Source organism: Microcaecilia unicolor, chromosome 8 (assembly GCF_901765095.1).
Source record: "Microcaecilia unicolor chromosome 8, aMicUni1.1, whole genome shotgun sequence".
Classification (NCBI taxonomy): domain Eukaryota; kingdom Metazoa; phylum Chordata; class Amphibia; order Gymnophiona; family Siphonopidae; genus Microcaecilia; species Microcaecilia unicolor.
In genome coordinates, this window is record NC_044038.1 from 68,183,192 (window position 1) to 68,207,612 (window position 24,421).

The 24,421-nt window shown below is 42.6% G+C and overlaps 1 protein-coding gene across 1 annotated transcript in view; it reads right to left on the reverse strand.

Moving 5' to 3' along the window:
- Nucleotides 1-1,400: 1,400 nt before the first annotated feature.
- Nucleotides 1,401-24,421, reverse strand: part of LOC115476780 (carcinoembryonic antigen-related cell adhesion molecule 1-like) — a 167,096-nt gene continuing 144,075 nt past the window's right edge. Inside the window, exons 11-16 of the mRNA XM_030213359.1 lie at nt 18,772-19,050; nt 18,415-18,681; nt 7,414-7,554; nt 7,177-7,322; nt 4,213-4,254; nt 1,401-2,668 (exon numbers count right to left, since the gene is read on the reverse strand). Of these exons, the coding sequence (XP_030069219.1) occupies nt 2,621-2,668; nt 4,213-4,254; nt 7,177-7,322; nt 7,414-7,554; nt 18,415-18,681; nt 18,772-19,050 (923 nt within the window). The 3' untranslated portion in view covers nt 1,401-2,620. The remainder of the gene's footprint in view (nt 2,669-4,212; nt 4,255-7,176; nt 7,323-7,413; nt 7,555-18,414; nt 18,682-18,771; nt 19,051-24,421) is intronic.

The following is a 24,421-nucleotide window of genomic DNA, read 5'->3' on the forward strand; positions in this document are numbered from 1 at the left end:
AATACATGGGACGATCAGGACATATAGCTGTTTATTGAGCTTCAGCAAGAGATCTGTCTCTCTTTTCTCCCTGGCTAAGACTGAACTCAAAACCAGTAACTGCTAGTTAGCTTCAAACTCCAAGCCAACCAGAGCCTAGAACACAACATTTCAAAAATATACTGCATCTTTACTCCGATGATCAGAAGCAAACGCAGGTGCTAGAGGTTGTTAGCGCAATACTAGCACCTGCATTTGCTACCGCCCTATAATCAGAGCCCCTGAACACATCTCCAGCCCCCCCTAACCACCCCCCAGCATTAGCAAGAAGTCCCTTGTGGTCCAGTGGGCAGCTGTCAATCCCCCACCCCCGTACTTTGAGTTGGAGGGAGGTGGCTTGCCTCCCTTTGCTTCCTTCGACGCCACCTGCAAAACGGCAGTGCCCAGCCCTGCCCAGTGTATCGTGCAATCCGCTGGGCGGGGCAGGGTGCAGCCATTTTGCAGGCGGTGTTGAAGAGGAGGGAGGCCACCTCCCTCCTCCAACTCAAGGTAGGAGGGGTGGGGGGATTGACAGTGGCCCACTGGACCATCAGGGACCTTGCTAATGCTGGGGGGGGAGGTTTAGGGGGCTGCAGACCCACCAGATCTCCAACCCCCCCTGAACCTGTGTCAGGGGGACAGGAGGTCTGCCGGACCTCCAGCCTCCATTTTGCCTTGCTCGGGGCACGGGTAGTTGGGGTCTGGCGGTCCCATGGACCTCCAGTCCCTGTGTTTGACAGGTCTGGGTTTTGACACTCCAGACCTGTCAAACAAGTGCGGGAGGTTCAGAGAGAATAGTGTGCTTAAATTTGCATGGCATTATCTCTGATCATAGGTCCAATAACACGCTATTTTTAGAGGGCTGTTTGGAACAGTGCAGGGCTCTTGACCATCTTCTTGCTTGTATCTTGCTTCCTGTTTGTGTTAAACTAAAGAAAAGAACATTCATTTCTCAGTAACAGGTTTACAGCAAAGAAACACAACCTGCTGGTCAAATAGGAAAAATACACTTCAGGACATGAGGCATGAAAATTTCCAATACATTTTACAGCCTTAAAACACACTGTTTCTTCACACCTTTATTGGCTGAAGGTGCTTCTAGGTGAAGCCATAAATTGATCCTGCTGTTTCTATCACCAGCATGCTGCCACTCGCTATGAAATCTGCCATGTAAATGCCCCCAAATCTCTTAACTACACCTATTTTCAGATAGTCTTTTGCATTTTTCACTGTATGGAGTTCGCAAGTATGTATGTTAAATAAAAAAAATCTTATTCAAAGTGCGTATTTGCGAAATGTCCTCATTCTATATTTTATTCAAAGTGTGTATTTGTGATATGTCCCCATTCTATATACTGTATGGCACCTAGATTTGGGCACTCAAGTTTGGGCATGATCCAGAGCTGCGCATGGAACTTAATTGACTAACAAGTCATTAACGTGCAATTATTGATGTCAATCAGCACCAACTAGGACCTGTGCATGCATATGGTTGTGCACTATTCTATATCAGAAGACACCTAAATCCCATAGCATGGAACTCAAAAGGGGGTGTGGTCATGGGAGGGACATGGGCATGTCAGGGGCATTCTAAAATGTTGCGTGCATTGTAATAGAATAATATGTCAGCAAGCGTAAGTATGGTGCCTAAACTTAGGGTGCAAGAATCAGTGCTCACCACAATTCTATAAAGTGTGCCAAATTTTCCAGCATCATATTTAAGTATCATTTATAGAATCCAGCATTGCAAGTGCAGTTGAGCAGGTAAACATGTCCACATATACTAGCATTTTCTAAAGACACAAAAGGCACATCTATATGTTTATAAAATTACACCTAAGAAAGCACTTACTCGGCCTCATAACCTAGGGGTTTGGTTAAAAATTGAACCTCCTAATGTCCAACTACTATATCTCTCACTGGCATAGCAGACGAATATGCACATCTCACAACATGGTCCCTGATATTACAGCCCACTGGAAAGCAAATATTGGTTTCATTATATGAAGTCTCAATATAGCCCAATGTGAAGATAAACTGGTTTGAACCTGCTGGAATTTAGGATTTCACATTACCAGGCATACTAGACCAGAGTCCTTTTCATTACTAGTAGGGGTTTGTAATAATAAATCACAATTAGCCCGGCTTGTTCAAACATAAACCTGTTTTATATATGTCAACGCAAGTTCATCAACTGAAGTATTCGATCATATCCTGAGCTTGTAACTTAAGTTCATTCAGCGTGAATGAAGCACAGTCTCCTTAGACATAGGAAATGCTCCTCTGAAGGTAAGTGTGCCATTTTCAATGTGTTATAAGGGAACCCTTGTAGAGAACACTTCAATAACATTTCATAGCATTTCATAGCATAGTCTGAGGAATGACCATTAGAAGTCATCGCTCTTATTACATATCCTCAGGTATTATTTCACTTATTTTTAAAAGGATGCCCATCAGTAATAATCTGTGGTGTTGTTAGGAAGAGATAATCTAGTTATTAAATGGGTCTCAGTTACAATCTGTAGGTTTATCAGCAGGAAATAGTCTTGATTTCTTGACTAATGCCACCAGAAAAGGCCCATATGCACTTGCTGGGTCTTGTTTATCTCTTGAGTTCAGTGTAAACAGACTGATTTTTGAACAGCAAATCCTAAAAACCAAATAGAGAAACATTAAATATCTCCTTCCAAATCATATGTACTTTACAGTATGCTGCACATTAAGGTTAGTACAATAAATAACATATGATGTAATCTATAGGAGCAATTTTCAAAGGGAAGTTGGTGGGTAAGTGGGTGTTTATTCATAGACCCCCCCTTTCAAAACTGCCCTCCCCTCTTGAAGGGAAAGGAGCAGTGACAAGGGCTGGGGCATATCAATTGAAATTCCCCTTGTGGGCCTGGGGGAGTGGTTACTTCCTGGGAGGGTCTTCAGTTGGTAGAGGAGAGATTTTTGGTTGGGTCCAGTTAAGAAGAGTTCCCGAAATGCAGAGGGTGAGAAATGGAAAACTGTGTATAGCTTTCTAACTGATAAATAACAAACAAACAGGGAAAGCAGACACAATTTTCTACAGGTAATTTTTCAAAAGATAATAATAAAAATAAAAGTATATGAGTATGGGCGGACTTTTGCTTTCATTATCACTGCAACCCCTGCAGGTTACAATTACCCATGAGGTTTCCAGTATCACAGCCAGATTCATTGCACTCAGTATGTTGTATCCATTAAAGAATTTCAATATACACCCAGGTGGGGGCAATTCTATAGCGGCATTAAGGCACAAGTAACTCATTATAGAACAGTAGCACAAAATTGATTTGGCATGTAATTAAACTCTGGAATTCATTGCCAGAGAATATAGTAAAAGCGGTTAGCTTAGCGGGGTTTTAAAAAGGTTTGGATAGCTTCCTAAAAGAAAAGTCCATAAGCCATTACTAAAATGACTTGGGGAAAATCCACTGCTTATTTCTAGGATAAGCAGCATAAAATGTGTTGTACTGTTTAGGGATCTTGCCAGGTACTTGTGAGCTGGATTGGCCACTGTTGGAAAGAGGATGCTGGGCTTGATGGACCTTCAATCTGTCCCAGTATTGCAAAGCTTATGCACTTATGAACTTATAAGGTGCATGCATGGTAGATGGAATGCCCATAACACGCCCAATCCTTCACCACTGGTACAGGCCATTTGTTGTTATTAGCCATGCGACTACATGTTCCAAGTGCCTAGCACTTATATGTTTGTCAATTTTTGGCATCATTTATGTGGTAACTGTGCCTATTCTATAAAAGAATGCATGTAATTTACACCTAAATTTGGTGCCCTTTATAGAATTGCTCTTATGGTATATATGACAAGATATCGAATACTTTATATGCAGGAAAATTGATTATATTGGGTAGCCTCAATCCCCCCCCCCCCCCCCCCACCATAATATTCAGCGTTATTTAACTGGCTATCTCCCACTTAATATTCGCAGTCAGCGCATAGTGGCTAACCAGCTATATCGCAAACATTCAGCGCACGGCTATTTAAGTTTTCAGGTTGCCCCAATAGCAGGCCTATTTTTGGCCACTATAAACTTAGCTGGCCAGTGCTGAATATTGACTTAGTTGGCTAAGTTTATAACAGCCAAAAATAAACCCAGTATTCATTGGCAGCCCCAATATCTTTTTAGAGTTCATATATTCTCTTACCGTATAAGTTGAATCAGGTGCTTTGGGATTCAAGGTGTTAATCTGTAGGAGACAGATGCAGAATATTTTGTAAAATATAGAAAATATCTGCAGAGAAGGACCACTCAGTTACCCAGTCTGTTTATTTCAGCTGCCTATTGTTCTGTCAGAGGTTTTAATCTGTGCTGGTCTCCCTTTCTACCCCTCCAATAAAGGTTCTTTTCTACCTTCTCCCTAGAAAACAGCTATGGGATTGAACAGGGTATCTAGAGAGGAAGTCATGTTAATATAATCAGAGGCATAGACAGACCTCGGTTTTGGGGAAGGCCCACCGCAGCCCCACATACCTGGGCTGGCAGGTGTACCCAAGCCCCACCAGCAGAATCCTTCCTGCAGTGATATTTGACACCACACTGCCTACCCCAATGCGCATACTCGGATTTAGTGAAATTTAGCATGTGCTAAGCTTGCACGTGCTCAGTTTCACTAGAAGTGAGCATGTGCGTGGGGGAGGGGGAAAGCAGGACAGGCAGTGCAGTGCCAAATATCATCACAGGAAAGCTTCTGTTGGAGGGGATTGGGGACCCCTGCCAGCTAAACCAACAGACCTTAGGGGCCTGAACCCAAAATGTTGGGGGGGGGGGGGAGGCCCCCTGTGGCTAAGCCACAGAGTATAATGAAGCAAAACCAACAGGATGACAACACCTTATAGACTAACATTTAAGGAGTAATTTTATAACAAAGATGCTTATGTCAAAGTTACAAAATGACTTTATTTGGTAGCCTGACCCCTAGTGGTAATACCAAGACATTACAGCTAGGGATTACAACCACCATTTTAAAACCTGGACCATGGGAAGCAGGATCCCTCCGATATTCAAAACTACTACTACTACTACTATACTTGACACCTGGCCGGTTAAATGGCACCTAACAGACAATCTGCCGATATTCACCTGGAGATAACCAGCTATCCCTGCTAAATATTCCCAGTTAGCAACTAGGAGATAACCAGCTATATCACGTGATACAGCCGGCTATCCCCGAATATCCAGCACATAGCTGGCTACTGTAAGTGGCTGCTTTGAGCTGTGTAAATAGCTGAAATATCTACAATTATAGCATTGCAATTTGAAGTTGAAGGAGTAATTCCCTTGAAATGGCCAGCTGGGCAAAACATGAATTTATGTTGGGCCCCTGTTTTTTGGCACAGCTTCCTTTTGAATGTGAATCTCTGCACAAGATAAGTTGAATTCTTTATGAATAATGAATGATTTGATATTTAAAAGGAAAAAGGATTAATGAAGAATAGTATACACTAATGCTTTGAGAAGGAGATTTTGAAAGGCTATAAGACTCTACATGTGTAGAATGCCCTCAAGGGCTCTCTTATTAGGTTGAAATTGAATGTGGGTATAGACACTAGTAAGGCACTAGTAAAGATATACAAATTCAGCATTGCAAATATTACACTAATCCCTAGAACACCAACACCTTTATTAGGAAACAGAATAAACAGGAGTTTCTACACAGAAACTACATATGAGCTCACCTCTTCCACATATACACAGAGCATGGATATTACAGAGCCAGTCCAGGTTTTATGCAGTGGGAGTAAAACCAGGATTGGATCAGATTGTCCCTGATGACCTGGAGCTGTCTGGAAGGTCAAACCTTTCAGATTCAAACTCTAGGAGCAGTTAAGGCTGAAAGCAAGCAAATTGTTAAGAGCTGGAGGGTCACCTAATCCAAACATGACTGACCAAACCTTCTAGAGCCACAGCACACATTTGCAGCCTGTCTAGTAAAGAAATTTGCAGCCTATCTAGTAAAGACTGGCAACTGCCACCTTTAAAAAAATTCCTATAGTGCTTTAAGGAAGTGTAGTAATGTCTGCATGCAGCCAATGTGAACCACAGTACAGAACAACAAGCTATCAGGGAGGCTGAAAAGCCTAAGTAAGTGGTCCTGGTATTTCTCCTTCAGGGTAGGTCTCTGCCTCATAGAATCAGTGCAGTATTTCACTAAGGGCCCCTTTTACAATTGTGCACTAACATTTTTAGTGCACATTAAAATTAGCACATGCTAACTTTGTAGATTCCCATAACAATATTATGGGCATCTATATGTTTAGCACATGCTACTAATGCCAGCACACCTTTGTAAAAGACCCCCTAAAAGAATAAAAGTGGTGTGGATCACTGAAGACTCTGGGGACACTGAATCCAAAGCAGCCCCCTGGAGTAAAAAGCAGGGATGGCTAGAGAGAATCCATTATCTCCTAGGCATCATATATAGAATCTAGCCCTTAGGACACACTAACAATTAGTGTGAGCTAAATACTAAGAAGCCCATAGGTATGAAATGGGCTTCTTAGCATTTAGCACATGCTAATCGTTAGCACTATTGTAAAAGAACTCCTAAAGGGCTGAAAAATCTACGTGGTAAGCACAATTCTATAAAAGCTTCAAACCCTTTATGGAATCATGCTTAGTGCCAGGTTTCCGTGTTATGTCTAGAATACGCCTTGATCTTAGCACTGTTTACAGAATACGGCTAGCCAGTTTCCACGACAAACAGAATCTGCCTAAATTTCCAGGCACTGTGGCACAATATTGAAGCTGATCATTCAGTGCTGATTTGACATGATGTTATGCACATGGGGACACTAGTAAAAATGGTATCCAGACATCAGGAGCCTAATTTATCTGCCTCTGACATGGGGACAGGGCTGAAGATTGAATTCTTTGGTGGCTCCAACTATGATGATCTTTTTCTCAATGCTGACAGTTTATTTTCTTCACCTCTTCTGTAATGAGGAGAAAGCTTAAACATGTCTGGGCAGTAGCATGGATGAGAAAAGACTGAAGAGCCTGAGTAGAAAGTGTATGTACAGGTACTCCAACGCTTGCCTGGAATATTTCAAGTTCTTTCTTGGTTCTGAGAGAGTCATCTGTTTTGGCACCATTGGTTGCCATCACCTACCTGTGCAGCTGATTTATCCTGCTTATTGACATGGAAATGGTGATTATTCACATAAATTCCTTCATGATTCTGAGGTATAATGTTGCTATACTGGTGTGGAGGGGCTCTACTCACATCTGGAACCTCATACAGGTTCCCTCCAGTACCTGGGGGTAAGAAGGAAAACAGAATTTGGTCTTCATTTCTTAGTTTGTGATTTAAATGTACAACAAGCTTGATGGGTGGTGCTGCACTTACCATTTTCTTTTCTCTGGCACTTGCCCCCCTTCTTGTACAGGAGAACAGCTGTGGCGATAATCAGAGCAGCACCAAGGACAGCACCAATAGCAGCTCCTACTGCAATCTGCCAGGTCCCGTCAGGCTGTTCCACAGAGGATGCTGTGAAAACATGGGGCATCCAGGTCACTAGAATTGCACTAAAGGTGATTCCAGAACAAAGACCGCCACCAAAAGCTAGCAGAGAATATAATTCAAGGAACCCTCCCAAGACAGTCAGAATCCAGTCTTTGCTGGTGGCAATTTGAGTTCACAATTACATGATTGTGGAAAAAGCCCTGGTATGTGACCTTTATCCAAGATTCATTGCAATGACTGGTTTAACTATCTTGGAAAGGAAATATAAACTAGAGGGAAATCCCTGGTGATTGTGAATGAAGATCCTGATTCCAATTATGCAGGAAACCCAAAGGAGCAGGAAGAAACTGCTTGGCCATAAAAACATACATGAGCACTTCCTAAGGCAGACTTACAGCCCCTCCTCCATGAATATCCAGGAGATCAACCCAGTCATTCTCTGTCATGGACATCCAGGCCTATGCTTTTGAGACAGGATCATTATGCAGACAGGAGAAACATTTATGAAACATTGTTAAAGAGAAATTAAAGTGTGGAAAGATTCTGATACGTGTTTCTAGATTGTAAGGTCTTTGAGCAGGGACTGTCTTTTTTGTGTATGGTGTACAGTGCTGTGTATGCCTTGTAGCGCTATAGAAATGATAAGACGTAGTAGTAGTAGTAGTTTCCAAGTGACAGTGACTTGGATAGAAGCTGAAAGAGAGCAATACGCTACATGGCTACACATCTCACACAATCATAGATATTTCAGTCAGAGCTAATTTCCCCTTGTGCCCCTTTATGATATCATTTATAGTCCAACAATACATCAGCACCTTGCTATTACAGCATCCCCATCATCATGACCACAGCATCACCACTATTACCAGAGCACTGTACCATCATCACTACTGTCACAGTGCTCAGGTATTTATCTGCTTTAGTCTCTAGCAAGGCCAGCCAGATACCTTTCAGTGCAGGTTCATTATCTAGGAAATTCTATATATGGTGTCTTGTGTTAAATGCTATTTCTACACTGATTTTTTGGCATGAAAAAGCATTATAATGGAAGCAAGGTGCCAAAATGGCCCAAAAATGGCAGATCAGCACAGAACTTCACTTAAGCACCCTGTTATAGAATAGTGCCTAAATGTTTCTGTGCAAATCTGAAAAGGGTGCATAACAATGAGAGGGTCACGGGTGGATCAAGGATGTTCCCTTAAAAAGCATGCAGTGTTACAGAATTCAGGGGATCCACACCCAACTTGCATGTTGGGATTTATACCTGGCTTCAGTTGGTGTAAATCCTAGCACCCAAAGTTGGACGTGGATTCCAGTACTATGTGCTATACTATAAAGGGTGCCCATCCTGATACTCCAATCTCCTTTGCCTCAGGGTATGACTTATAAAACTAAATTCTCTCAGTTATTTTCATATTCAGCTGCAAATTGAACAAACTACCACTGACTATATGATCTGAAGTTAATTTGTTGAGCTTCCATAAAATGTTAAAAACTTGGTTGTTTCACAAATTTGTAAGTTACTGATTTAGAATTATGTAACTTTTATAGAAGTTTTGTGTGTCGTTTGATCTAGGATTTGCCCTACTCTTAGCTATAAGCCATTCTGATCTAAAAACATTTTTGATATGTGTTGTCTATAAATGCTAACTGTAGCGTAATGTAATGTAAATTAAACTGAAAATAACACAAAAATGTATTAATCATGCTGACACTTTCTTCTACATTTGCACTGAGTTCTGTCTGAAGGCACAAAGAAGAACCAGGATTCCACTGGTGAAAGCAGCCTATGAACTGTAATTTGGATGTAAAGTTGGTGATCAAAGCAAAAACTGGGCTCTCTATAAATTGTTGTACATCATAACTCACTGGAAATGTAGCCTAAAGTCTCAGATGATTAATACATTTCTGTGACATTTTCAGTCTAATTAAAAATCAGGTCATGCAATAATTAGCTTTCATCAACTTCTTCTAGAAGCAATATATACAAACTAGTAAAAAAGGCCCGTTTCTGACACAAATGAAACGGGCGCTAGCAAGGTTTTCCTCGGAGTGTGTATGTTTGGGAGAGTGTATGTGAGAGTGACTGTTTGAGAGTCAGAGTGAAAGTGTGAGTGTGTGAGAGAGAGAGTGAGTCTGGGTGTGAGTGTGTTTGTGAGAGAGTGTGTGTGTGAGAATGAGAGTGTGTGCAAGTGTGTATGTGAGACACAGTGTGAGAGACAGTGTGTGTGTGTGTGGGCGAGAGAGAAAGTGTGTGTGAGACACAGATTCTCTGTGAGAGTGAGTGTATGAGACCAAGCGAGTGTGTGAGTGACTGTGTGGCACATAGAGAGTGAATGTGATACAGTGTGAGACAGAGTGTGTGAGAGTGAGAGTCAGAAAGACATTGTATATGAGAGAGAGAGTGTGAGCCCTGCCCTCCCAATCCATGCCCATTTGTCCCCTGCCCCCTCTATTCATCCTTTTCCAGCAATTCCCCTCTCTCCCTGAGCCCTGCCCTCCCAATCCATGCCCATCCATGCTCCTCTGTCCCCTGTCCCCTGCATTCATCCCTATCCAGCAATTCCCCTCTCTCCCTGAGGCCTGCCCTGCAATCCATATCCATCCATGCCCATGTGTCCCCTCCATTAATCCCTATCCAGCAATTCCCCTCTCTCCCTGAGCCCTGCCCTCCCAATCCATGCCCATCCATGCTCCTCTGTCACCTGCCCCCTCCATTCATCCCTTTCCAGCAATTCCCCTCTCTCCCTGAGCCCTGCCCTCCCAATCCATGCCCATCCATGTTCCTCTGTCACCTGCCCCCTCCATTCATCCCTATCCAGCAATTTCCCTCTCTCCCTGAGCCCTGCCATGCAATCCATATCCATCCATGCCCATCTGTCCCCTCCATTCATCCCTATCCAGCAATTCCCCTCTCCCTGAGTCCTGCCCTTCCAATCCATGCTCCTCTGTCACCTGGCCCCTCCATTCATCCCTATCCAGCAATTCCCCTCTCTCCCTGAGGCCTGCCCTGCAATCCATATCCATCCATGCCCATCTGTCCCCTCCATTCATCCCTATCCAGCAATTCCCCTCTCCTTGAGTCCTGCCCTTCCAATCCATGCCCATCCATGCTCCTCTGTCACCTGGCCCCTCCATTCATCCCTATCCAGCAATTCCCCTCTCTCCTTGAGGCCTGCCCTGCAATCCATATCCATCCATGCCCATCTGTCCCCTCCATTCATCCCTATCCAGCAATTCCCCTCTCTCCCTGAGTCCTGCCCTCCCAATCCATGGCCATCCATGCTCCTCTGTCCCCTGCCGCCTCCATTCATCCTTTTCCAGCAAGTCCCCTCTCTCCCTTCCATGACCCCCCCTCGCATCCATGTTCCTCTCTCTCCCATGTCCCAGCCTGGGCCGCCCTCTTTCCCCCCCCCCCCCTTCGCATCCATGCCCCCCCTTCACATCCATGCTGTCGTTTCTCCCCTGCCCTCCCGCTCCCATTGTTCTTCTTTACTGGCCACCCTCTTCTCTTCCCCCAACATCCCTTTTTGTTTTTTTTCTTCTTTTTAAATTTACCTCCGTGGCGGTTTCGGCAGCGAAGCGTCAGGGAAGGAGGCGGTGCTCCCGATGTCTAGGTTTCCCTTCGCTGTGTTCCGCCTTCTTTTGACGTCATCCTTGACGTCAGAAGAAGGCGGAACACAGCGAAGGGAAGGCTAGACGTCGGGAGCGCCGCCTCCTTCCCTGACGCTTCGCTGCCAGATTTGTTTGTTTTTTTTTTTCCACCCTCGACGTCATGACGTTTGACGCGAGGGTGGGCAGAGACGGCTGGCTGGCTTGAAGTGTTTGTTATTGTGGTCGCGCGCTTCCTGCCTCCCTGGTAGTCGCCTCCATGCTGGACAGTGACGTCAGGAGTTGTTTTAGTCGAACGTTGGAGGACCATGACGTTGAGGGCGGAGTGATGCGATTGGTTGAGTGTCATTGCTCCGCCCTCAACGTCATCACGTTTGACGTGTGGGCGGGGCAGACACAAAGCGATCTCACCCCCTTCACTTTTAGAATGTTGGGTAAGTGAGGCTTCATTAGAACGTTGGAGGTGCGTTTTATATAGAGAGATAGGGCTAAATGACATCACAATGGGGTTGATATTCAGTCGGCAGCACTTGCCGTTTTGCTGACCGCTGATGATGATAAACCCAGAAATTCAATGCCAGGCCATGTCTGGGCACTGGCATTGAATTTCCGGGCTTGCGGAGAAGGATAACACATAGCCGGTTGAGTGAGATATTCAGCACTTAACTGGTTATGGGTTATCGCATAAAGGGGCCCTTTTACAAAGGTGCATAGGCGCCTATGTGTGTGGCCAACATGCATCAAATTAGAACTTCCGCCCAGCTACCATGTGACCCAGGTGGTAATTACATTTTTGATATGTGCCCAAAACACACAGTAGAAAATATTTTCTATTTTTTATCACATGGTACCAGCGGTAATCAGCAGTTTGTGCTCGCTGGCTGCTCACCAACTGGTTAGCGTTTGAGACCTTACCACTAAGTCAATGAGTGGCAGTAAGGTCTAAGGCCAAAAATGGATACATGCTGGTTTAAATTTTGCTGCACGTACACCAGTGCAAGCCACTTTTAGGCATGCCTTAGTAAAAGGGCCCCAAAGATAGAACTGATTTTAATGTGGTCCTATTTATGTGGTTAACCTGGCTGGTTAAGTTATGAATATCAGCACGTAACTGGCCAAGTGCTGACTCCACCCCTGAAACGTCCCTAAAATAGCCAGTTTTCAGTTTGGTGCTAATCAGTTATTTTCAGCAGTTAGTGCTGAAAAGGGGTTTAACCATTCAGGAGCTTTTTCTGGCCACTTAAATTGTGTTGAATATTGACCCCAATATATTTAAATTGAACAGCGTTCATTTACTACTATGTTATGTTGACAAACGTGTCATAAATTCCTGTGAATTTCTGGACAACTATACGTTATAGAAAAAATTTGATGCTATTTTTGCGATCAGTGTCCAAAAATCTATAGGAAACACCCAATCTCATTATACAAGTAAAAATCATTTTATCCAGTGAGAGCATGGATCAAAGTTTCATAGCTAATCATGATTTTTGCTGTCCCAATGAAACGGAAAGAGCAGAAAGATCCTGTTACCAGCTTATTTCTACTGCAGATTTTACATTGGCTGCCTGTTCAGGCCAAAATCCATTTCAGAGCTATATGCATTGTTTTAAAGATCTTGAAAAATATTCCAGACAGAATCCATTCAACTTTGATCTCTGTTCAACTTTCTAAATCTACTACTAGATTTATGCATACAAATAAATTGCAGGTTTCCTTTTATTTGAAACCTCGTTGGCCTCTTCAACTAAAAGACTATTTACACTGACAGTGGTTCCTATTTGGAATTCTTTGCTAACTAGTATTTGAACTGAGACTTACTTCTCTGAGATTTAGAAAGTTATTTAAGTTTGGAGTTTTTTTCTAAATATTACTCTTGAATCATTGTAGAACATTACTGAATTTTATGTAATATTTAGAATTCTAAGTTGTATTTGATTTTTATTATGTGTAACTTTCTACTGTGAGCCATTCCGAGCTTTAAGGTATTGAAACGGGATATAAGATCTGCTGCTAATTTAAATGTTTTAGGATTTTCTTCCAAAATCAAAAAGTCAGTTTCATATTCTAATCTGCCAACAGCTTTGAGACCAGTGGCACATGACATGATTCTATGAAGACATTGAAGTACACATTTTAGCCAAACTCTGCATGACAGAAATATAGCAAAATTATATTCTGATTTAACCTCTATTAGATCAACCCAAATTTGTTGAAGAAACAAATGTATTCCCGAAATTTATTTTCAGTTTATTCTCAGAGGTTACTAGCGTTGCTGACCGGCCATGTTAATCTTGAAAAGACTTAATCCTACTTTTCCTTTGTAAATTCCTATATTAACCAGATTCCTTTGATTATCTACTCTTGGAGCTCTGTTTACTAAGCAGCTTTATAGGCACATTAACCATGTACGTGCCTACAATATCTGTATAGGCGCTTACATGGTGTAGGCACGCTAAAAACTCTAGTGCACCTTAGTAAACAGGGCCCTTGGTGTTCCCTTAATGTGGGCTATTATGAATGAATTTCTATTTCGTTTTCGTAATTATTTTCCTACATGTACCTTTCTAGAAGTGCTTTATTTTCTTTTTTCTGCGGCATTTTCTTTGAATGTAATATTGAAAGTAAATAAAATAATAATTCTGAACAAAAACTGAAATGGATATATAAATACTGCCCTCGGCCCCCACCCACACCCCAGTGAAGCTGGTGATACACACAAAGAATCCTTAGCTTGACCACTCGGGAAATGATGCTCTCTTTAACTTGTTTATTTCTTATATAGCTTGAATAGCTATTTAGGGATGTTTGTTTTTTCTAATCTTGGACCATTTATTCAATTGTTTTGTGGACGATAGTAAGAAAACTTGAGAATTGGATTTATTTTCCTTGAAGATTTTATTACTTATTTTGTGTAATAACACTGATAAATGATTATTATGTCTGTTAAAAACTAATAAAGAGAATAAAAAAAAAAGAATCCTTAGCTTGGAAGAAGTGGTGAGAAAGCCAGTATCAACTGGGATGTGTAACATCGAGGGGAAGTAAATTGGGCAGATTTTATGGATTTCGTCATTATTCTGTATCCCCAGATTATAGTCACTAGGCCTTCACTACTGTACTAGTCATTCGCTACTATAGGATTCCCAAGCCTGAGGCCCACAACATTTCTATAATCTGGATCCTGACTGTATCTTTGGAATGAGGGATCTTTCAGATCAGTCAAATCAGAGTAGACTTTTGAGGTGATGGTGAAGGAAGAATAGAGACCAATAAAACATGTCAAAACGTATCAGGTACCTAATACAAAGATATTTGCTGCCTTGCATAACTGGAACGCTCAACCAGAGTGCTTAGCTGAACACTACAGATAAGAGACATTCTTCACTAAAAGGACAGGGAAGGGATATATACAGATTATAGTCTAAAGATATTGGTATCTTAACTATTCAGCTGACTATGGCAAAAATTGGGGATCTTGTGGTGAGGGGTCTTCTATTGCTCATGGCTTCATGAGAAGCAAATAATATAGTACAGTGTGAGCGTGTGTTACAACTCAGTAAATTATGATGAACAATCTATACGCCAACATTTTGAAAAGTGAGCAAGTTGGGACCTCAGGTCATATGTTTTCATCCTGTCCTAAGATCCAAGAATTATGGTCAATTGTACAAAAAAAGACTAAGCTATATCTGCAGCTTTCTGTAAACCTAACTTCCTCAGAACGTAAGAGCATAAGATGTTCCATACTGGGTCAGACCAAAGACCCACCAAGCCCAGTATCTTGTCTCCAACAGTGACCAATCAAGTTTACAAATACCCAATAGGACCTCAAAGCATAGACCATTCCTTATTGTTCACATTCAGAGATAAGTAGTGGCTTTTCCACGATCATAAGGTTAATGATAGTTTATGGGCTTTACTCCAGAAACCCATTCAAACCCATTTCAAACCCTACAGCAGTAAAAATAAATAAATAAATCCCACAGTTTAATTTTATGCTGAGTGAAAAAAAATGCATTTTCCAATTAGTTCTAAACATTATTAGTCCCTGGTGTGTAACGTGAGTAACGTGGAGGGGCATAATCGTACGTCGCCGGCCAAATAGATTGCCGGCGATCTATGTTGGCAGTGGCGCTACAGCTGGCTGGAACCGTATTATCGAAAAAGATGGCCGGCCATCTTTTTTTTCGATAATACGGTTTAGCCCGGCCAAATGCCGTGGAGTTCGCCGGGTTTGAGATGGCCGGGTTTGTTTTTCAGCGATAATGGAAAGTTATGCCGGCCATCACAAACCCCGGCCAAATTCAAGGCATTTGGCCATGGGAGGAGCCAGCATTTTTAATGCACTGGCCCCCCTGACATGCCAGGACACCAACCAGCCACCCTAGGGGTCACTGCAGTGGACTTCAGAAAAGCTCCCACGTGCATAGCTCCCTTACTTTGGGAGCTGAGCCCCCCAACCCCCCCCCCCCAAACCCACTACCCACAAATGTACTGCACCCACTAAATTTGCTCCAGGGACCTGCATACAGCCTCTAGGACTTATTGCTGCTGTATAACTTTGGCACACCAGTTCACACCTGAAGACTAATCTCTCTGAAAAAGTCCTTTCTTGAAATAAGCACGTTTACTCACAGTAAACTGCAGATCAGAGGTTGTGCCCCACTCGCAAAGAGTCCCCTGGTACTAAGATTAGCAGTAGGTCAGAGCTGGCACAATGGTGTACAATGCCCTCTTTCAGCACCATTCAAGGTAAGAACTACGTTCTCTAACGTGGGTAACACAGGAAAGGGAATTAAAACTGGCTTACAAAAATGGCCACTACCGCATGGACTACAACAGGAAACAAAACAGGGCACACTCTGACCCAGTTAGCAGGGGGGAAAAGCACCATGGGAGTACAGCCCAGTACCTTACACCCACCACAATGCATTGCTAATGTGACTCTGCAGGGCACCTAACAGAAAAGGTGTCACACTCACCCGAGAGCCACATCGCAACCAGGGAAAGGCTGTCGGAGGATACAACTCATTCTGCTGTCATGGAGATGGGTACGGCATTTGAGGCTGGCATACAGGCTGGCAAAAAAGGTTTTTAGTTTTATTTTTTTAGTTTGGAAGGGGATTGGTGACCACTGGGGGAGTATGGGGAGGTCATACCCCATTCCCTCCAGTGGCCATCTGGTCAGTTGGGGCACCTTTTTGAGGCTTGGTCGTGAAAATAAAAGGACCAAGTAAACTCGGCGAAATACTGCTCAACGCCGCTTTTTTTTCCATTATCGGCGAAAGCTGGACGTCTGGTAGCCACGCCCATGCCAGCCCATGTCCCGCCTTCGCTAATCTACCGACACGCCCCCTTGAACTTTCGCCGGCGAAGCGACGGAAAAGCGGCGATGCTGTCAAAAATGCCGCTTTTGATTATACCGATTTCGCCGCTTTTAAGAAATCGCCGGCCATTTCCCGATTTGTGTCGGAAGATGGCCGGCGATCACTTTCGATTATAAGCTGGATAGTAAATGACGGCAGATAAAGTTCTGTACAGTCTATCCAACAAGATAAACTCAGTACATGTGGAGGGACATTTTCAATATAATGTCTAAGTTGAACTTTGGATGTTTTTGCGCTAAACGTACAAAATCCGAATTTGCAATATGACCATTTTTGAAACTGCAAAAAATCTTTTTTTTTTACAATAATGGTTTGTAACAAGTTTTTGTGCTCTGGGCATTTATTTTTTCAGGCCATTTTCAGCATTTTTATTAGACTGGTCCCCCAGACATCCCAGAAAAGCAATGGGGTACCCTAGGAGGTACTGCTATGGACTTTATATAAATACTCCCAGGTACATATCTCACTGTTGCTCCCTTATCTTGTATTCTGAGCCCTCCAAAACCCAGCCAAAACTCACTACCTCCAACTGTATTCTACTACAATAGCCTTTATGGGTGAATGGGGCTCTTATATGTGGGCACAGTGGGTTTCTGGTGAGTTTTGGAGGGTTCACAGTTTCCACTACAAGTGTAACAGGTAGGAGGAAGTGTGGGTCTGGGTCCACCTGCCTGCAGTGCACTGCACCTACCACTACACTACTCCAGGGACCTGCATGCTGCTGTAATGGGCCTGGCTATAACATGAGAGGCTGCTACAGAGGTTGGTGAGTACTATTTTTATTCACATTTTTGGGGGCTGGGAGGGGGTCAGTGACCACTTTAGGTCATCCTTGATTCTCTCTAGTAGTTGTCTGGTTATTTAGGGTACCTTTATGTGCCTTATTCATTAGAAAAACAGGTCTAACCAAACCGTTTAAATTTTCACCTTGGATGTTTTCATTTTGTTCCATTATGGCTGTAAAACGTCCAAGTGTTAGGCATGCCCTCAGCCCGCTCTTGAAACACCCCCAACATGCCCCCTTAGACAAACAGGTTTCGAAAATACCAATTTGGATATTTTGAGAAGAAATTCATCCAAATAGTTATTTATGACACTTTTTGGATGTTTTTCTCTTTTGAAAATGAGCTCCATAGTAACATAGTAAATGACGGCAGATAAAGACCAAAACTGTAACCAGAGAGACCCACAGTGGGAATGAAACCCATTGAGAGCCCACAATCCAAACCACTAAGCCACACAAGTACCTGACTGCCCCTCCCCCCTCATCCTATTATTATTTGAGAGGGTAAATAACCATTCCTTATTTACCCATTGAATCCCACTCATAATGTTACAGGTCTCCATCAAATCTTCTCTCAGCCAGCTTCTCTCCAAGTTGATGAACCCTAACCTGTTTGCTCTTCTTCATAAAGGAGTCATTCCTATCTCTTTATCATTTTGGTTGGCCCTTCTCTGAACTTTTTTTCTATTTCTATCTTTATTGCTGTGGAATGATCAGAACTACACATAGTACTCAATATGCACCAGATCAATACAGAAGCATTATAACATTCTGTATTTTAACTGAATTTCTTTTGAATGATTTCTAGAATTCTGTTTGCTTATGTTACCGAGTTAATTGCTGTGTAACATGCATTGGAAGTAACATTTCTCTTAGGCACCTTTGCATCCCAGCTAATTGTCATACAGTTCTTCCCTCCATGGTCTCTGAAAAAGCTGCATTGTGGGCTTTGATGATCCCCCTTCCCTTCATAATTAACAGGTTTATGTATTTGAAGAGTTCTGTATTAAGCTGCTAAGTTGTTTCATTGTCTGTTCTGTTCTACTAAATAAAAAGCTTAAACGTCATATAACATTTTATTCATATAAGAAACCTTACCAGAGTTACTAGCAACATTAACATAGACAGAGGCTAAGCCAGACAGCTGTGTCACTGAGTTATTCGCCTCACACGTATAGTTTCCCTGGTCATGGATGGTTATTTCAGTAAGAACTAACTTCCCCTCATGGCCTTTTATGGTACCATTTAAAGTCCAGGTATAATCTGGGGCTGGGATAGACTCAGCCATACAATTTAATGTTAGTTGTGACTTCAGAGGTTGGGTTATGGGTCCCTGAGGGGTAATTTTCACATTTTTCGGTCCATCTATAAGAAAAGAAAAATATAAAATTGGACTGAGGCAAAGTCAATGAGGGAGAGAAACCAGAAAACAGAAATGGGGCTGGAATTACTTACAGCAAACTGTCAGGGTGTACAGGTCACTCGTACTGTGGCTAACGGAGTTCATGACCTCACACTGATAGTTTCCCGAATCAGCGCTGGAGACATTGGTTATGGTTAGAGTTCTGTTCTCTTGAGACAGACTCATCCTGTCATCTGATGGGAGTCTCTGGCTGTCTTTAGACCACAGAATTATTTGGGTAGTGTTGGTGGTGACACATGTTAATGTTACAGAGTCTTTGTACTCCACGGGACAGGCGAGGTTGGATGTGACATTGGGTTTGCTCACTTTTTCTGTAATCAAAGGAGAAGGAAGATTATTACATATTTAGCGTCATAATTCAGTCTTGGAGTTACCCATAAATATGAACAGAGAGAAAAGGAAATAGGGAGGAAAGTGAGAGAGAAAAAGACCAGTGTCCCACTCCCAGAGCTCTTCAATGCTGTCAAAGGAGAGACCCTATCAAAGAAAAGAGATTGTTTTTCTAAACCTTTAATCTTAGATGGATTGATTTATAGCATAAACTTAAAAAACCTTCACGTCAGATTGTAGAGGTGGAACCACTTCTGCAGCCACAAACGCCGATGATGAATAAAAAGCTTGGGAAGGAAAGATCACAGATCTACTTCTATTACTGCCAGAAACCTTTATAGTAACAACTCTGCACTTACAGAACAGAATGACCTATTTGAAGAGAATGCAAAGGACTTGGGTAATGATACTACAGCCAATGGTACTGGTATCAATAGTACTGCCAATACTAATAATAATACTGGTTACATTGGGACTGATGCATAAGCTGGTATTAACGCCAGAGTTATTACTAATGATACAGTTGGTACTCATACTGAAACTGATGACATTTCTGGTTCTGATAGTACTGGCCCTGGTACTGTAACTGGTATTAATGGTATTAATACTGATAGCAGGTTTGGAGGGCTTCCTAAAGGAAAAGTCCATAGACCATTATTAAATGGATTTGGGGAAAATCCACTATTTCTGGGGTAAGCAGTATAAAATGTTTTGTGCATTTTTGGGATCTTGCCGGGTATTTGTGACCTGGATTGGCCACTGTTGAAAACAGGATCCTGGGCTCGATGGACCTTTGGTCTTTCCCAGTATGGCAATACTTACAGTATGTACTTACGTAGTGTTTTAACCACATTGATAAATTCTACAGAAAAAACAAACCATTGTAAACATAAAACATATATTCCCATTTAACACGATCAAAAGCCTTCTCAGCATCGTCCAATAGCTACAATTGGTTCTGCTGACAACTGAACTTGTAACAATACATTGGTAAATAAGGTGTTATCTGAGGAACGTCTACCAGGCATGAATCTAGTTTGGTCAGTATTAATCAATTTGGGTAATACAATAAGTAAAGATTGTGCTATTATTTTTGCAACTATTTTAGCATCAATATTTATCAGACATAAAGGACGATAATTCTGTACTAGGAGAGGGTCAATCAGGTTTTAATAAAACTGTAATAGTGGCTTCAGTGAAGGAACCATGAATGTCCCCAGACTGAATGAGGTGGTTATAAAATAAGCACAGCTTGGGTATCAACAAGGATGAAAATGTGAGATAGAATTCTACAGTGAATTTGTTGCCAGAGAATATAGTAAAAGTAGTTAGCTTAGCGGGGTTTAAAAAAGGGTTGGCTAGCTTCCTAAAAGAAAAGTCCATAAGCCATTACTAAAATGACTTGGGGGAAATCCACTGCTTATTTAAGCAGCATAAAATGTGTTGTACTGTTTAGGGATCTTGCCAGGTACTTGTGACCTGGATTGGCCATTGTTGGAAACAGGATGCTGGGCTCGATGGACCTTTGGTCTTTCCCAGTATGGCAGTACTTATGTACTGATGATTCTCCTTATATAAGGAGTGGAGGTTAGTGCAGCAGACTGAGAACCAGTAGAGCCTGGTTCAAATCTCCTGCAGCTCTGTGTGATCTTAGGCAAGTCACTCAACCTGAGGCAGTATCAGGTACAAACTTAGATTGTGAGCCCTCCAGGGACAGAAAAGAACCTACAATACCTGAATGTACACTGCTTCAATAGCCTTCAGGCTTGCAGGGGGTATATAAACAAACATGTAAGGAAAGGAAATGGGACTTGATATACCACCTGTCTGTGGTTTTTGCAATTATATTCAAAGTGGTTTACGTGGAGGGGAATTTGAGAAAGTGACGTCCATGTTTTGATATGGATGTCCTCGCAAAAAGTCCCGATCTAGGGGTGGGAAACCCATATTTCGAAACAAGATGGACGTCCATCTTTCGTTTCGATAATATGGTCAGAGACGTCCAAAACCTGAAATTTGGTCGTCCCTAGATTTGATCTTTTCCACCTTTGTTGTCTGGTGACTTTTTCTGATCATGCTGGCCCAGTATCCGATTCTGCTGCTATCTGTCCTCAGGTGTCAGTGCAAGTCTCTCATGTGCAGGTCAGGAAGCCATCCTCGTTAACTATCTCCCTGGCAACCCAGGACACCTCCTGCCAACCCCCCCTGCTCTCCCAGCAGTAAGGTAAACAAATTAAACCATAAACCAATTTCTACAACTGGTTACACAAGGCTAGAGATGGGCTTTCACTGCAGCTCCTGCTGTGAGGATGGAGGTAAATCAACAATTTAACCCCCCAGAGCAGTGGGAGTCCACAGCTGATCCATCCTGCTGCAGCAGGGGAGGCTTAGCCTCCCCAAGCCTCTTATACCAGGTGCCTATGGGTACAATGGGTTTGTGGTGGGTTTTGGAGGGCTCACTGTTTCCTCCACAAATGTAACAGGTAGGGGAGGTGGGTCTGGGTCCACCTGCCTGAAGTGCACTGCACCCACTAAAACTGCTCCAGGGACCTGCATACTGTTGTGATGGACCTGAGTATGACATCTGAGGCTGGCAATCAATATTTTTAAAGATATTTTTTGAGGGTGGGAGGGGGTTAGTGACCACTGGGGGAGTAAGGGGAGGTCATCCCCGATTGGTCATCTGGTCAGTTCGGGCACCTTTTAGTGCCTTGGTTGTAAGAAAAACACGACCAGGTAAAGTCGTCCTTGTTTCTTTCGATTATAGGTCGAGGACGTCCAAGTGTTAGGCACGCCCAAGTCCCACCTTCGCTACACCTCTGATACGCCCCCTTGAACTTTGGCCATCCTTATGATGGAAAGCAGTTGGGGAAGTCCAAAATTGGCTTTTGATTATACCGATTTGGACGACCCCTGTGAGAAGGACACACATCTTCAGACATAAATCGGAAGATGGGCGTCCTTCTGATTTATGTCGAAAGATGTGCATCCTTCTCTTTCAAAAATGTGCCCAATAGTATATTCAGGTACTTATTTGTACCTGGGGCAATGGAGGGTTAAGTGACTTGCCCAGAGTCACTAGGAGCTGTAGTGGGAATAGAACCCAGTTCCCCAGGATCAAAGTCTGCTGCATTAACCACTAGGCTATTCCTCCAATAACTCCTATGAGGAACATTCTGGAGTCTCTGTTCCCAAACTAAACCCTAGCTGCAATATGGAACTTGGACTTTTCTGTCAATCACAGGGCACAATCTCGGGGACTAAGGAGAGGCCAACTGAGTCACAGTTGGAGCACAGCACAGTCTTGAAGCTGCATTTTATCTGACCTAAAAGTGCCAATCCTTATCTAGGTACTGGCACTGAAAATCCAGGTTTTTAGTGGCACCTGGAACTTCCAGGTATTGCCGATATTCAGCGCTGCACTCGGATAGCCCCTATCACCCGGATTCTATATAGCGCGCCTAGAGATCCATGCCAAAATCCAAGCATATTCTGTAATAACACGCATAACTTAATTGGCTTAACAGCCAATCAGCGTTGATAACAGCACTTAACAAGTACTAACTGACAATAATTAGAATTTACACACTCAACTTGTATTCTGTAATGCAGTGCGCCTAACTTCTAACATGCACAGCACAAAAGGTGTGTGGTTATGGGAGGGGAAATGGGCGTTTCATGGGTGTTACAAAATTTACGCACATGGGGGCCCTTTTACTAAGCCGCGTAAGCACCTACATGCGCCAAATTGGAGTTACCATCTGGTTACCACGTGGCCCGCATGATAATTACAAGTTTGGTATGCATCCACTATGCGCATCTGAAAAATATTTTTTATTTTCTGGCGCATGGCAGCTACACCCGTCAAGTGGCATTTGACGTGCGTAGACCATTACCGCCTGGTAACTGCATGAGACCTTACCACAAGGTCAATGGCTTGTGGTAAGATCTCAAACCCATAATGGACACGCAGCAATTTTCATTTTGCCGCACGCCCGTTTTCAGCAAATATATTTAAAAAAACATTTTTTGGAGGTGCGCTTAAAAATAATTCTGCGTGCACTCAAATCACAGCAGGCCATTTTTCAGCGCACCTTAGTAAATGGACCCCATAGTTATAGAATGTGGCCTAGTGCCATAGGCAGTCGGTGGCCCAACTGTTTGGGGAGGCTAAAGGGGGTGGGGTTAGAGTGGGGCCAGGGGCCAGGGGCGGAGCTTACATCCATAATTTTCTGACAACACACAGAAACAAAATAAGTAAAAATAAAATAGTCATAATTAATACCTTTTATTAAATTTAGATATTAGATATGTATCATATGTCAAAGAATAAAGTGGTTGCTCAAAGTATATACTAACCACAATCGCTCAACTGCAAAACACTATGTACAACTTTGTGCAAAACACATTCAGAACCTTACTGTACCATAAATATTACACTGGGCAGACCCTAATACACCAATATACCACCCATACAGAAAATGCAGACCGTCAACAATATGAAACAAGGGATCATAATATCACAATTCTCATGTAGAGCCACAAAAAACATTTTAGGGTGGCTAGTGATCACAATGAGCTCCTGTTATCAACAACCATATGTAGATCCTTCAAGAGGTAGTGTGTCATGATTTAGGCTCTACACCCTTTCTGATGTTTTGGTGCCACCTCAGTAAGGCCAACACATAATCTCTCCACTGCAAAACAGTATACACAAACTTGTGCAAAAACACACTCATAACCTTACCAAACCATAACAGCACTAATTCCAAGGACAGGATGAGCTACAACCTTGTGCGTGGAAAGGCAGCACTGTAATTACACCGGGCTCTAAAACACCAGTACACAACCTAGTGAAACAAAAACAAAACAAAAGGGCTGCAAATACTACACGCTAGCAGAATACTGCATCTTGATCACACATGAAAAACACATGACACAATAGATATGAAGGCAAAATACTGAACTGGAAAGTTTCCTCAAGAAGTCAGACTCAGCATGCAGCAATACTAGAAAAATTGAAACTTACATGCAAAATATCACAGATGCACATTTCCAAAAGCTGACATATTCCAAGTAATAAATTCTGAATAAAAAAATGTTTTCTACCTTTGCTGTCTGAGCATTTAGTTTTTCTATTAGCTTTGGTCCCAGTGTCTTCTTTCCATTTGATATTTTTTCTCTCACCATGTCCATCATCCTTCTGTGTCCTTATGCATCCTGTCTACCATCTGTAGCCCTATCCTTTCTCCAGTTTCAACATCTGCCCTCAAAGTGTTCCGATGCAGCCCTTAAATTCAGCAGTTTCCCTTCCTTCCATATCCAGCATTTCTCCTCACTCCCCTCCCCTCC